Below are 14,770 nucleotides of genomic sequence, written 5' to 3'. Positions count from 1 at the left end.
GACTTGCTGAATCTTTTTAGTCTACTCTCGAGTTGGGGCTCTATGGATCCTAACTCTCAAACACTTCTCTGTCCCCTATTGCTCCTTTTCTGCCTCTGGTGTCTGCTGCTTTACTTTAATTGTCCAACATCACTGGAATGCTCTTCCGTCTGACCTCAAGGCAGTCCAGTTGATGCAGGGATTTAAGAGCAAACGAGGATACAAATGCTCCCCAGAGAAGTGCATCTTCTACCCTTCGTGGCCTTCCTTGAAATTCCGTCACCTGTCCAACTTTGATGTAAAAATGTACCTATATAATCGTGTAACTACTTGCTTAGTGTCTATGTGTATAGCTAATTTATGTATGACATTCTGCTATCATTTGTCCCATTTGTATCTCCACACCTTACCACCCATCAACCAGGCTATCACACTTTCCACAAATTTATTGAAACTCTGTTAAAGCACCCAGAAATAGGATTGTCTCAGCTGCCTGTGGTAGTTTGTACAATGCTTCTCGTCGTCGAAGTGCCAGCTCTATCACATAAATAGAGACAAATACAAGGAGTGCACTCAGAGCGGGAATTTATGTAGTAGCAACACACAACCTTGCTTCTGTAACCACCATTTTTGATAAACCTAGGCTACATTTAGGAGTGGCGAAACCCTAAACCTCTGCAGAGCATTGCACGTAAGCTATTGCCAATATTTCAAGACCTTATTTACAGCCCATGTCATGAATGGACTGCAGAGATCTAAAATAATTGCCTGCCATAGGACTTGCTAAATGGTAGTTTGCACAGAATGGATTGTTCCTTCAACCACGATGCATGACTATTTTAATTTAATTTCAATTTTTAAACAATTCCAAATTATTTAAATAAACCTTAAGATCATTATCAATAATAACAGTTTGACTAATTGTTGGGGGTGAATATGGCACAAAACAGACCTACTGTATAAAGTGTGATTGTTAAATGTTAGAGGTATTTATGTAGCACACCGTCACCAACGGAATCGGTCTCCAGGCACTCAGGCAGATCTGTAAACAAAGAGGTGGGGTTGGGTTAGTGGGTGAAGAGAGGGTAGGAAAGTGAGTGGTGGTGTCCTGTTGGCAGCTTCAGCTCGGTTATCACTGTGCGCTGAGCTTGAGTGTGAATATAGGATAGAAGCGAGTCCTCGTGTGCTGTTGTTGCAATCTATGTGTTGATTATTTGTTGTTGCAGTGTGGTGAAGTGCGTGCGATTTGCTGCGAGAGAGGTGGTTGTTAGTTTTTGAGTGAGTTAAGTATGCAGAAATTTGAGGTTTTGGTTAGTGGATTATAGGTCTCTTAATACTTGTAGTTTTGTTTTGTGTATCTGGTTGTCATACTGGGTAGGTATATTCTTTCTCTTTCTTTCCTGACTGTCTAGTTTCTAGTGTGGTGGCGTTGCTGGTTCCCAGCTAAATTATTTGAGCTTAGCACATCCGGTTGGGGAAGCATTATCCCCTAGTTGGATAGAGGTATTATATAATTCCCCGGCTCCTTCCTAGCTATTTAATATTGGTGATCCATTGGGTATGTATATTCTTACTCTTCCCTTTCTTGACTGTCTAGTTTCTAGGGCAATGGCGAGGCTGGTCTCCAGCTAAGTTATTGAGCTTAGTACACCTGGGTGGGCGAGCAATATCCCTACTTAGGTAGTGGTGTTATATTATCATTCCCGTTCCTTCCTATCTATCTACTGTCTGTGATCCATTGCTGCTTGTGTTTACAATGTGGGCCAAAGGTGTCATGCTAGGTCATACCTTGCCTTCCTTCCCGATTGATCTGAGGATGTTCTTTGGTATGATTCTAGGTGGTCCATCTTTCAATTGATAAATGGATATGTTTTAGATAAGTATACTTACTTCTATTAAGGGTCGGGGCTTAGGGGATATGTTCCTCTCTCAGTCTAGTTCCGATGGGCATTCTTTCTAGTTATGGGGTGAAAAGCCAGGATTTGAGGAGTTTCCTGAATTGTAGGTGATCTCTTGTGTTCCGTATGTTCTTTGGTAGTTCGTTCCAGGTTTTTGGTGCGAGGTGAGGGAAAGAGCATCCTCCGGATTTTCTTTTGTTGTATGATTTGGGTTCCAAATGGATGTTGCTACTGGATCTGAGTGGCCTTGTAGTGTGATGTACGTTTATTTTTCCCTCAATGGAAAACTGCGCCTTGATCGTGGATTGCTCTGTGCATTACGCACATTGATTTGAACTTGATCCGCTGTTTGATGGGTAGCCAGTGTAGCATTTTCAGCGCTGGTCTGATGTGTTCTCTTCGAGGTAGTTTAAAGAGCAGTCTGGCTGCCGCATTTTTTATGCATTGGAGTTTATTTAGGAGTCGTCCAGGCATGCCTAAATATAAGCTTTTGGCGTAGTCTAATCTGGACATGATGAGAGCGATGATGTTAGTTGTTTTGTTGGTGAATGAGAGGAATGGTAGGATCCTTTTAGCCGCTCGCAGGAGAAAGAAGCATTTCTTGATTAGGGCGTTTACTTGTGGCTCTAGAGTGAGTTTGTTGTCCATTAGGACTCCCAGGTTTTTTACAATCGATGATGGGGCTGGGGTTTCAGCAAGTTCTGTTGGCCATGAGATGTAGAGGTTGTCTTCTCTGTTTTTTGTGATGATCATTATTTCTGTTTTGCCCGGGTTTGAGTTTGAGGTAGTTTGTTCATCCAGTTGTATATTTCAAGAAGGAAGTTCTCTAGTGTTGAGTTTTCTTCTTGTGAGCCTTGTATTTTATAGACAACTTGTGTGTCATCAGCGTAGTTGTAACAGTTGAAGCCATATCTTTTGATTTTAATTAGTTGGGACAGGTAGATGTTGAATAGTAGTGGTGAGAAGGATGATCCTTGTGGGACTCTGCATAACGATTCTCTTGGGCTTGTTTTGAAAGGTTTCATCCATACTGTTTTTGTTCTGTTTGTTTTAAATGATTTGATCCATAGTAAGGCACTGTCGGTGATTCCGAATTCTTCCAGTCTCATGATGAGGATGTCGTGGTTAACTGTGTCGAATGCTGCAGAGAGGTCTAAAAGTATCAGAGCAGTGCTGTTGTTTGAGTCTGCGTTTTCCTTTACATCATCCCTGATTGAGATAAGTGTTGTGTCTGTTCCTGTCATCGGTCTGAATCCTACTTGTGCCTGGTTTAAAAGGTGGTGTTCTTCTATGAATTCTTGGGTTGTTCTATATATGTGTGTTTCCAGGAGTTTAGCGGGGTAGGGTATGTTGGAGATATGTCTGTAATTGGAGAGGTCCTCTATGTTTCCCACTGTATCCTTGAGGAGTGGTTTGATGTATGCTGATTTGAAGGATTGTGGCACTCTCCCTGTTGTGATCGATTGGTTGAGGACATTCCTGTAATATTCCATTGGTGTTCCTTGTGAGAGGATTCACTTTTATATGATAGGCGGGCAGGGATCCATGAGGGAGCCTGATTTACCAGTTTGATGAAGGTCTCCACTGATATGTGCGGGAAGTTTCGGAGTTTGTACACACACACACACACCCTCCCCCCGGCTGCTCTTCTGTCCATCTCTGACTTCTTTCTGCCTAATTGGACACAGTGAAAAAGAGGTGCACAGAACCCTGGGAGCCATAGTAGGCTACAAGCCAAATGAGTTAAACCAACTACTTAATGTTCATGTATTTTCTTTATGAGGAAGCTGACCCATAGTGGAGTGGATTCCTTTAAAAGCATGCTTTACTTTCTGCAGATTCTGCTTCTGGGACCTCTGATCTAAGAGGATCACACGAACAGCACCAGGAATACCATGAATGGTGGTAGGGATAGTGTTTGCTACACTGGGGTACCCTCAAATGACGTTCATAGTATATTTAGTATAGTCATTTAAGGTTTCAGAACATCCATGTGAAATAAAATTGACTGTTTCTTCATGCCAAGACACATCAATTATGCCCTTAACAGAATTTAGAAATGAGCAAGGGGACATTCCACACTGACCAAGCAATGATTCCTGGCAGAAAAAACATGCGTATTTGGGATTTTCATTAAAAACAAGTGTTTTCTCACAGTATATTACTGCAATTTTAAGAGTCTCCGCAGATGAAATTTGCAGGGTGAAGCCTTTCTGTATTCCTTTTTTTATGTTATGTTATTATATTTATACCGCACCAAAGCCCGAGGGCATCCAGGCGCCAGGAGCAGAAGAAGGGGACCAGAAGATGAGAACTATGACAAATTATTCTTTAAACTGAAAAATGGTGGTTTTTAGCTGCTTTCTAAAAGCCAAATAATTCTGTTTTTTGAGCAACTGTGCGGGTAGGGCGTTCCAAGCATGTCCACCCTGCACATGAAACGCACGGCCGTAACCACGGGCTCGCCTGACGCAGTGTACTTTTAGCAGACAGTCCTTGGATGATCACAAGTTTTTAGTGGGTTGGTAGATGCTCACCCTGTCTTTCAAATAGGCTGGAGCTCTTCCTAAAACACACTTGTGGCAGATGGACAGCAGTTTGAACTGAATCTGCACTGTTATAGGTAACCAGTGCAATGTTTTTTGTGCTGCGGATGTTGGTTCAAAAAGCTTCATCTGAAAAATGATTTGGATGGTGGCATTCTGTATCTTTTGTAATCATTGAATATCAGCCCTGCTGGCACCCCCCATCAGGGTGTTGCAGTAATCTACCCGTGGGAGGATTACTGCTCTTACGAGTTTAGTGCGATTCTACAGAGACCAGCCGAGCCACTTGCCATAGCACATTTAGATGGTAATTAGTACTTTTAGTAATGGCTGTTATGTGGGCCTCGCAATCCAGGCTTTCCTCCAGGTAGGTGCCCAAGGTCTTGACTTTATGCACTACCCTGATCTGGCTACCATCAATTTCAAAGCTAGCATACACTTCACTTAGGCTATCTCTGATTTGTCGAGGACCGAACAACGAGCTTAGTCTTGATCGCATTCATACAAAGCCAGTTCATTGACATCCAATGCTTGATGGTCTGGTACACTGAGTCCAACATCAATTGGTCTTTCTCTTGATCCCTTTGATCTCTAAGACAAGTTGGAAGTCGTCGGCATAATTACAGAAGAATAGGTCCAGCAACTCCAGGTCCTTACACAATGGGAGGATGTAAATGTTAAATAACAGGGGGAGAGACAAGCCCCCTGTGGCACTCCGCAAGTAATAATTTCAACTTTGGATGCACTATCGCCCCAGTAAACGCGTGAGTGACAACCCTCAAGAAATGACCTAAGTCCGCTGATTGCTTCTGAGGAAAGACCCCCAACTGTGACCATCTGATCCAGAAGAATTTCGGTGGTCAGCAAGTCAAAGGCTGCTGATAAATCCAATAACATCAGCAGCCCTGACTTGCTTTGTTCCAACTTAGAGAGCATGGTGGTCTGTAGATCAAGCAGTGCACTCTCAGTGCTGTGACAGCTCTGAAAGCCAGACTGTTTCCTATGTAGGATACCAGCACCTACGACGTATGATTGGAGCTGTACTGTAGCAACCTTGACAATTAGTTTAAGGAAAAATAAGGTGTTATTAATGGGCCTGAGGTTGGCTACATTGTTTGGGTCGAAACCCACCTTTTTTAGCAATGGGGTGACTGCAACATTCTTAATAGACTGTGGAATATATCTTGTAGTGCATGCTCTCTGAATAAAAAGAAAAACTATTCAAATAACATGTAAGAAAGCCTGACTAAAATTTTAAAAGTTCTCTATCACTGTCTGCACTGGCTTAAATCTTCTCTTCCCAATCATTCTCAGTTTGTGGTGATCACCCCCTTATGTCTTTTCCTACCCCACCGTCCTCAGAAGTTAATCGGGGATGATCACTCGCTACATCCTGCCCCCATCAACCTTATCTACTCCTTCTGGCTTTGATGTGATTTTAGTGCCGATGGCATGCACTTTCTGCTCAGAATTGATGGAGATCAGTGTCCTTTGTTTATCACTGAGCAGATGTTCCAGCAATGGGAGCTGCTTCTAGTGGAGGGCAATGGCAATACATGGAATTCCAATCTTTGGTCTGGGTGATGGGTAAACTTGCCACCCTTGTTCTTTTGGTAAACAAAGCTTGCCATCAAGCTACTTGAAAACTTAACTGTAGCCCTCTGGATTTATGCTCTTACCAGCACTTTTATTTCCCATCTTAAGCTGCTGTGAACAATTATGCCCTTCTTCTCCATCCATCATCAAACTCCTGTGGAGCAAAGATTGAATTGTTTTATTATCTGGATTAATGTTACACTCTCTACCTGGGTTTTCCCGCATATCTTTTAAAACGATGGACAATTAGCCAGAGCATAACTATCCCACCTTTTGACTGGTTCTCACAGACCAGACCACATCACCCTATCTTCCACCAACTTCTCAATTGTGTGCTGTATTGAGTACAAGTACCTTTATCCAACCCAAAAAGTACTCCAATGCATTGGCCCTCATTTTCTCTGCAGAAATGTCAGAGATGTAACTCGGGGTGCCCTCTTGGTTCTGGTGCTTTGTCCTTGCTTCATGTACCTTCCTTCAAGAAGAAGAGGAAGGAACCTCCACAGTGATGGTGCATTTGATCTAAAATAGCGTTCCACTATCTAGTCACTTCGTTGCGGAGGCCAGCAAGAGAAGATCTTTCACTTACTGAGTTGTTGCGCCGTTCATGATCCATCTTTTCAGGAACTTCTACTGTGAGGTCTTACCTCTTGGCCTGGTTTGGTGGGTTATTTGAAACACTTACCCTAAGGGTTCCACTTGGTCCGAGGTCGTGGGTCACTCTAGGTCCCCTTCTTCTGCAATTAGCCACTTGCAAAAATCAACCTAAATCCTGCTTTGCCTAAATAAATCCTTGCTGAGTCTTCTGAGGCTCGAGTCAGCACCCATAAATCTTCGTGGGGGTCTCCCCTTGAATACTCTGTGGCTGGCTGCACCTCTTTCCACACATGTAGGTCAAAACACAGACTAAATTCTGGTGACAGGGCTATGATCGGCATTCGTACCACTCGCTACATTTGTTAAAATGCAAAACGGAAATGTCCCAAAAATAATGTAAGCTATTCAGTTCATTAGTGGCCCAAAGCTAGTTCAATAAATGGGAAAACGTCAGTAGAGTACAAGAGTATACATAACTTACCTCCACTAATATGAGGCAGAGACACAAGTCTTACAATAATTTCTTAGGCTCTGACAAAAGCAGATGCTATCTGCTATATCATTAGGCAGTGAAGCGTAAGACACCAGTAAGCAATACAAGGAAAATATATTTTCATAAGCGCATATAACAAAAGGAATGCTGAAATTATATTATACATTTTTATTTTTTAGAACTATTTTGTAACATTAGAACTGCATGGCCCAGGGACAGGACAAGCATGATCCAAATGTTTTTTTGAAGTTATATTCATGATATATTAAAAAAATAAGGATATCAGATATACATTTTGAAAAGAGTATGCAAGATTGTGTTTAATTTGCAGGTGCAATTCTGAGTCCAGTACTTTTAACAGAACAGCCTTAACTGACTTTGATCCATAGACACAGTTCTTCCAATGGGACATTTTTCCTTGGTACCCTTTGGGTCCCTATAGTTTACTACCAGGAACTAAAAGTTTATCTTTCATTGCTAATTTTCTAGTGACTTTTAAATCCTGGCGTTGCACTCCTGCCTACTGAAATGTGCAAGGATACAATGTATAACTGTGGTTACTTTGTGTCTAAAATGTTTCTAGGGGAGTAATGAGATCAGTAGGTCTGATACCCTAAGCTAAAGTCTAGTCTGAATCTTGGTTGGGCCTCTGGGTCTGGTTTGAGTTGTAACCCCTTATCCTCTAGGCCTGATATTCAGCATACAGTTCTTATGTGCAAAAGCAGTTTAACAATGTTCCTATAAATTGGGGAAAAATACTGTGACTGTTCATGTCTTGCATTTGTGGATCTTGACTCAGTAATGTGTGTTGCTTGTGTCTAAGGATCCCCTGTTTCTCCCCATCCTCTAGCATTATAGATGTGGTGGGTATACTAATAGGTATGCCATCCATTTAGCGTAAGAGTGAGTCTTAGACTCACACTGCTTTACTGTATTATCACTTGAGTATTTGATTTGGTGTTTTATGTGTAATCCTTTAGGAAAGAGTATATATCGAGTCAATATGCACCGAGATGGCGGGTACACCCTGTGGGTAATGGCCCGCCGCCCAAGTTAAGGGCCCAAGGGAAGTGGGGGTCCCTTAATGAGGGTGGCAAGCCATTACCCATAGGGTGGGCCCCTCCACAGAGGGGCCTATCGACATTAGCACCTGTGCAGTGTGCCACACGGGTGCTAAAAAGTATTTTCTCTCTATGAACAGAACGCCTTGCGGGGTCCCGTTCTCAGAGACAAAATACTGTATCAACATGGCCGCCAGGGAATTGGAAGGAGGGGCTCCATACAGAGCCCCTCTTCCATTTCTATGGCAGCCACACTGAGAAAGGAGCTGTGGTGGCGGATACCCACCGCTGCAATCGGTTAAGTGGAATGGGGGAAGGAGAAGGAACAAAAGAAACTGGTTTGGTGGGGGAAGATGGCAGGCAGGGGAGCCAGCCATCAGGCGGCTAAGAATGCAGGCTGACACCACAAGGGTGCTAATGGCGATATGCCCAGAGGTGGCTGGGCCCATCCTATGGGTAATAGCCAGCCACCCTCGTTAAGGGACCCTTGATTCACTCTGACCCTTACCTTGGGCGGCAGGCCGTAACCCAGAGGGTGGGCCCGCCACATCGGGGCTTATCGCCTCAGTATATCTGTGCATTGACTCTCTTGATGGGTCTGTTGGGAACCCAACTTTATTTATCCAACTGATTTTTTTACCTCCCTAGAGTGAAGCCTAACTGACCCGCCTTTGCTTCCAATTTAGAGTCTGGTTTATCTTTTGAGTGGAACACTGTGAACCCTTAGTCTAGATGGTTACACAGCTCTCACCAGAGGGTTGTGTAAAACTCTCCCTAATAATGCCACTATTGGCGTTTTTACTGGCAGTATTTTAGGATCAGTATTTTCACACAGAACCAACTTCCTACATGCCCCTAGCTCAAGTGTTTACAACTATCCAGTTTTATATCTTTAAGAGATGGTCATTGATCACGTTAACAGTATTTCGAGATCAATGATCCATTCAATCAGTATCCTCATCCGTCCCAAATATGCATCAACAGTTAAAATACCCATGTACTTCTGTTTTGCAAATACTACTTTTGTGTATTGTTGGTGCTCAATGGGCAAACCTTGAAAAAATGCAAAACTAAAATGGAAACATTTGGCAAGCCTGTTGATAATGGTGTCAGCTCTGCACCCTTGAAGGGTGTATTCATCTCACACGGGCTCATAAACCGAACGCAACCTTTACTGAACTTGACAAGGTGATTAATCTGAAATGTTATTGAATGCTAATGCTAAGACATGAAAATGCGATGCGGTCAGAGGGGCATTCCCTTTGTTCATGGATATTAGGATTTGCTATTTCTTCTGGACCTATATACTTTTGATATTTGGTGCTGGTGAATAAGAGTGGACACCATCTTTTTATGGTGTTTAATTTGCGTGTTTACTTGGAAGTGTCTCCTTATTTAATGATTAATTCATTGATTTGTTTACTTATTGATTTCTTAAGTAACACATGTCATACCAATACTTATTTGAGGCTTTATTTACATCAGGAAATTATCATGTGATGCATTTTAAGCATGTTATCAAATTATTAAAATGGGGACACATCTGGGAGAAAACTTCGAAATACTCTTTTGAAGTCTTGAACGTAAAGACAAACAAATAAGCAGAATAACTTTTAAACAGGTCTGTAGTCTGACTGCACTCACATTCAATTCACCCATTCACCTGTCCTTAATTTCTTAATACAAAGCACGTAAAATGTGTGCATATGTCATGTATGTTACATGTGGGACTGAGTGGTATGTTTGTGCGGGGATCTCTGTAAGAGGCATGTGCACAAGGAGCTGGTTCAGAGAAGTTTATAGAAGACTCACATTGATGGGTATGCAGTCCCCTTTCCGCCCACACCAATCTAGTCATGCTTGAATGTCGTCTCTTTTCCTCTCAGATCAGCATTTCATTTATTCACAATGTCACCTAACCTGACGAAATTCATGTAAATTCACTGCCCTCTAGTGGTCACTAGTATCTACATGCGAAATACATTTGATTACAATATGTTTTAGGGCTGTCTAAAGAGTTTAATTAAAGGCAGTTGTGTGGGCGTAGCGTTAATTTGTGGCTAAAGTGGGTTTGCCCCCTTTTCATTTCACATTTATTTCTTGGTTGAGGCATTTTTATGTTTGAATAGGAGTGTCGGGATTTGGAGGTCGACGTTGCGGTCAAATTAGGTGTAAGTATTTGAGGCCGAGATTCAGGTAGGTGATCATTTCCAGATGACATTTAGGACCCGTCACATTATTGTAGGTGATTAAAAGACATACATCCACATGAATGATTTGTTCTTTGACAATGGCCCCAGCCCTTTTTAATGTTTACGAGGGAGTCCGTTATTAGTGGCACACAAGTGTGGTGTGAGCATGTTTTAGTCCGATGCTTGGATTTGTGCAATATGGATTCCTCCATCTTCTTAGTGATCGGTCTCATGAGAGAACCATCCTGCCAACTGTATAAAGCCAAAGGCTGGGAGCTATTTTAGGGCTCACAGAATGTCAGTTTAAGTCAAACAAAATTACCTCAACTGGTTAATTGCATGTTTGGAGACTACCTTTATTTGGTTTGTTGAGATCTTTGTTGGTACCTAGGTACTGGTGTTGCTATGTTGCTTATTGAGAATGACAACTGTTCAGTTGTATTATTATACCAGAAATTACACTAGTTTGTAGAACTGCTGGTACAGAGAAAGCCCGAGAGCATGTACTCCTAAACACATCTCTGTTCACTTCTGATCGATGAAAGAGAACTTCCAATTCAAGGGAACAAAAAAGGCATGTTTTGCACATACTGCAGACAATTGGTTTGTGATGTGCCAATTGGAATCCCTGGACTGTATCGCTTAGCACCACAGAGTACTTTGTGTGAAAGCTGTTATTTAAAATGCAAATCAAATTAAAATCAGTTAAAGCATACTGGTTATTTGTCTAGTATCCTTTCGTCAACTAAAACAATAGTTGCTGGATTGTATATGGCTATTCCGCATTTGCATATGAAAGGTTCATATCAGTTCACTGAATGTGGTATGCATAGATATTCTCATCAGTTTACTGTGGCTGTAGGATCTTCCTTTGCAGTCACAATGTACTTTGAATTTTACTTGATTATATAATGAGATTCATTGAAAAATCTGGCACTGTTCTTTTTTAATTGAAAGAATTCACCGTTTTCAGTATAATATCTGAATTTCTCCAGCTTCCCGGTAGTTTGCAGTTGATATTGAAAAATAAAACTCGTTTGTTATTTAATTACATTTCTCTATAAATGTTATCACGCATACAAGAAGTGCTCTTTTCACCACCAGCTTCGAATAATGAGCTCATGTCTATCCCTATATCTCCATTTCTTCGACTATCCTCCTTTTCATAGCTCAGCCATGTTTGAACATTTTCTAAGTATGCCCTTCCCAAATACCACATTACCAGCATGTTTCTAACACTGCTTGACATCTTTGTATCTTTTATTACAGTCTTACATGGAAGATCATTTGAAGAATAAGAATCGCCTCGAAAGGGAGTGGGAAGCCCTTTGTGCCTATCAAGCAGAGCCCAACGCAATGACCATTGCACTGAAGGAAGAGAATGTTGGTCGAAATCGCTCTCAAACTGTCGTCACATGTACGTGCCTTTTTATAACTTTGGGGTAATGGGGGTTAAGTGGTGGGTTTGGTGTGTAGATAAACATAAACTGGTGACTATTGCCAAAAACCGCTGGAAGTTACTGAAATTGTGTAATTGTACACTGACTGCTGTGATCAATTGAGATTGTTAATGGGATTGAAAAAGAACACAGACATCTAATCTCATAAAAGGAAAAGACACAAACAGACCACTGTTCTAAAACTGTAATGTGAGTGTTGCGCATATTACTTTGTTATAATCAATAACCTCAAGCACCAATTTTAAAAAAGCTTACAAAATAAAGATAAAAAACAAGAGGATAAAAGAATAAAGCAGAAAAAAGAAGAGAAGTTAGTGCAAACAATGTATGTGTATATAGATATGTGTATATGTATATCAAACTCCAAGTTTGCCGCAGCGCTCCAACATAAAGCGAGCTAGCACAAACGTAGAAAAATATATACATTCTCAAATTTAAATTTATATGAGGATGTAACAAGAAATTGGAGGGTTAGAACTTTTCTATTTTAATGAGAAATGTTAATAAATAGAAATACAGAAAAGAGAACAAGAAAGCGATAAACGCAATTGAGAGGGAATCATTATTTCATTATTTAACAAGGAAATAATTAAAGAAAAAAAATACAGAACTCATAGTGTTGGTATGAATTTCCAGAATCAGCCCGGAGGGAGGTTTCTGAGGGCCCCCCTGTTATAGGTTATATGGTTTAGACATTTAGGTCTACCCAAACTATGAAGGTAGCAAGCTGATCAGTAAGGTTTAGCCTTCAGGAATGGTGGTGGTGTTGTAGATAATATACAAGGGTGCAATGAGACAGACACACACCCATATAGCACTCAATCAAAACAAATTAGATAGACGGTACAAAAATAAGCTTATTTATTAGGCCTTGATGTACTTTATGCAATTAAAAACAAAGGCAAAGTATTACTACTATACTAATACCATATACATATACATAGATGTGTTTGGTGTGCTGATAAATATAAGCTAATGACTATTTCTTGCTGAAGTTTGCTGGAGGTTTACTCAAGAATTGTGTAATTACATGCTGACTGCAGTGATCTAAGCATCTATTGAGGTTATTAATGGGATTGAAAAATGACCAAATCATCTAATTACCTAAAACTATACTCTAAAGTTCTCTGGTGTTTACTTAGCCTTTGTCTGACAGTTTAATTAGAATTAAGTAAGAGTGATTTTGTATGGCACAATTTCTAGGCAAATTCTTTATAAATGCTTTTGACCTTAATACAGCAGGGCGGTTATACACTCAAAACAATGAGGACGATAGAAGGGTTCATCAAGAGGTGTACATGACTGACTATTATGGTTTTACACTGATAAGTAGTATGCAGGAGGCAAAGACCCTTCATACTGTTGGGACGGGTGTGAATGCAGAAGTCCTATATTCTCTTCTGCTCTTGTCTTGGGGAATACCTTTGCCTTCTGGTAGCATCCCCTCTAACTGTGTTGAAGGCTCACTGCTGGCACATGTTAGATAACAAAAATAGTACTCCTTCAATTTTCCTTTGAGTCTAGCAAATAATCGCAAGACACCATGAAGCAGCAGGGCAGACTGTTAGTTTTAAAATGCTCAGAGATGGGTTTATTAACAGCTGCAGCTCTAAGACACCATCTGAGCCCGCTCTCTCTCTCCATTTCCCCCTCTCTTCCATTCACAAAGAGAGCATGTATACAATTTACAACATGTATTACATTACAACAGCCATTGACTTGGTGCTAATATTGAACTGCAGCTCTAGTTTCACATTTCCTCCTACAGCTGCTCTTGGCTAATTTAACACTCTTCATTCATGCTCTTGATGCAGGCTAAACAGCTGTGACCTAGCAAGGACATTCTGTGTTTTTGCAGGCTAAAGCTTTTTTAAAACATTTAAGTTTGCTGTTCCTAAGCACTTACAAAGCCTACAATTCTAATACATACTACTAACAATCCGTTTTTTCCCATCATTTCTCAACTCCACCTATTTCATCAATTAACTTAATCTTCCATATCTATAGCTAACATAAATATAGGTGGAGAATGGTAGTGGGAGCTGCTGCAATGGTAGGCCTTCACTAGCAAAGGCTGGGTAATTCAGACAGATATAACAATTGCTTCTGTTGAAGATTTCATGTGTTATGTAGTAGTGAAACGAAAATATTTTTCTCCATACATTTCTCCCTGTGATATTTGTTCACCATGGATAAAGTAGGCACATCACTAGTGGTATTGGAGACAGCTGGATACACAATATATTCTACCAATACCCACTCCCCAATAACACATAGTGTAATAAAAATCAACAAAACATAAATAAAAGTCCTGGTTGTATACCACTTATCCTTTCTTTCTTCATTGGATGAACTGTTATGGAGTGATATAACAGTATTCTCTTGCCATGGGATATTGTATTTCTTCAACCACGTAATAGGTAAGGCAAAGGGCTGCAATAACACAGCATTTTTATGGAGTGATTTTTTTTTTCTTTATCTCACCTCATTGATAGCCCAAAAGATGGTGGGCTCACTACTTGGCCGCTATTCTTCAGGAACAGAATTTCTTTTCACAGTTGTAGTTCCACTTACAGCTTCCTGGGTCTCAAGTTGTATCTTCATTCTTCTGTTGGGCCACTAATGTCCTCGGGTACACTGTCTTTGCAAAGGTCAATAGTCTCACCACCGAGAGGGGGCTTTTGGGTCTCCTTACCAGGCAATGTACTATCCACAAGGGCAGGCAATAACGAGCATGGTGCACACTTCACATGACTGGCTTGGATCCAGCTTTTATGGCCACTGCACTTCACAGCAGTCTGAGTGGTCAGCAGCACATTTGCTGGACCCTTCCATCTGGGTTGCAACCCACATGTTCGCTGGACGTTCTTCATGAACATCCAGTTGCCTGGTTGAATACTGGCCCCTTCAGTGGTTTTGGCAATTAGTCAGTGACCTGTTTGCTAAGA

At 41.1% G+C, this 14,770-nt stretch overlaps 1 protein-coding gene across 2 annotated transcripts in view; it reads left to right on the top strand.

Moving 5' to 3' along the window:
• The window catches only part of PTPRN2 (protein tyrosine phosphatase receptor type N2), a 3,479,756-nt gene that overhangs the window by 3,284,045 nt on the left and 180,941 nt on the right, over positions 1–14,770 (top strand). For both annotated transcript variants that reach the window (XM_069647979.1, XM_069647978.1), the window contains exon 15: positions 11,632–11,779. In XM_069647979.1, coding sequence (XP_069504080.1) covers positions 11,632–11,779 — 148 coding nt within the window. The remainder of the gene's footprint in view (positions 1–11,631; positions 11,780–14,770) is intronic.

Source organism: Ambystoma mexicanum, chromosome 2q (assembly GCF_040938575.1).
Source record: "Ambystoma mexicanum isolate Mex_15411 chromosome 2q, UKY_AmexF1_1, whole genome shotgun sequence".
In the NCBI taxonomy this organism is placed as follows: domain Eukaryota; kingdom Metazoa; phylum Chordata; class Amphibia; order Caudata; family Ambystomatidae; genus Ambystoma; species Ambystoma mexicanum.
The sequence above is the reverse complement of the archived record's forward strand: the minus strand, read 5'-3'. Positions and strand labels throughout refer to the sequence as shown.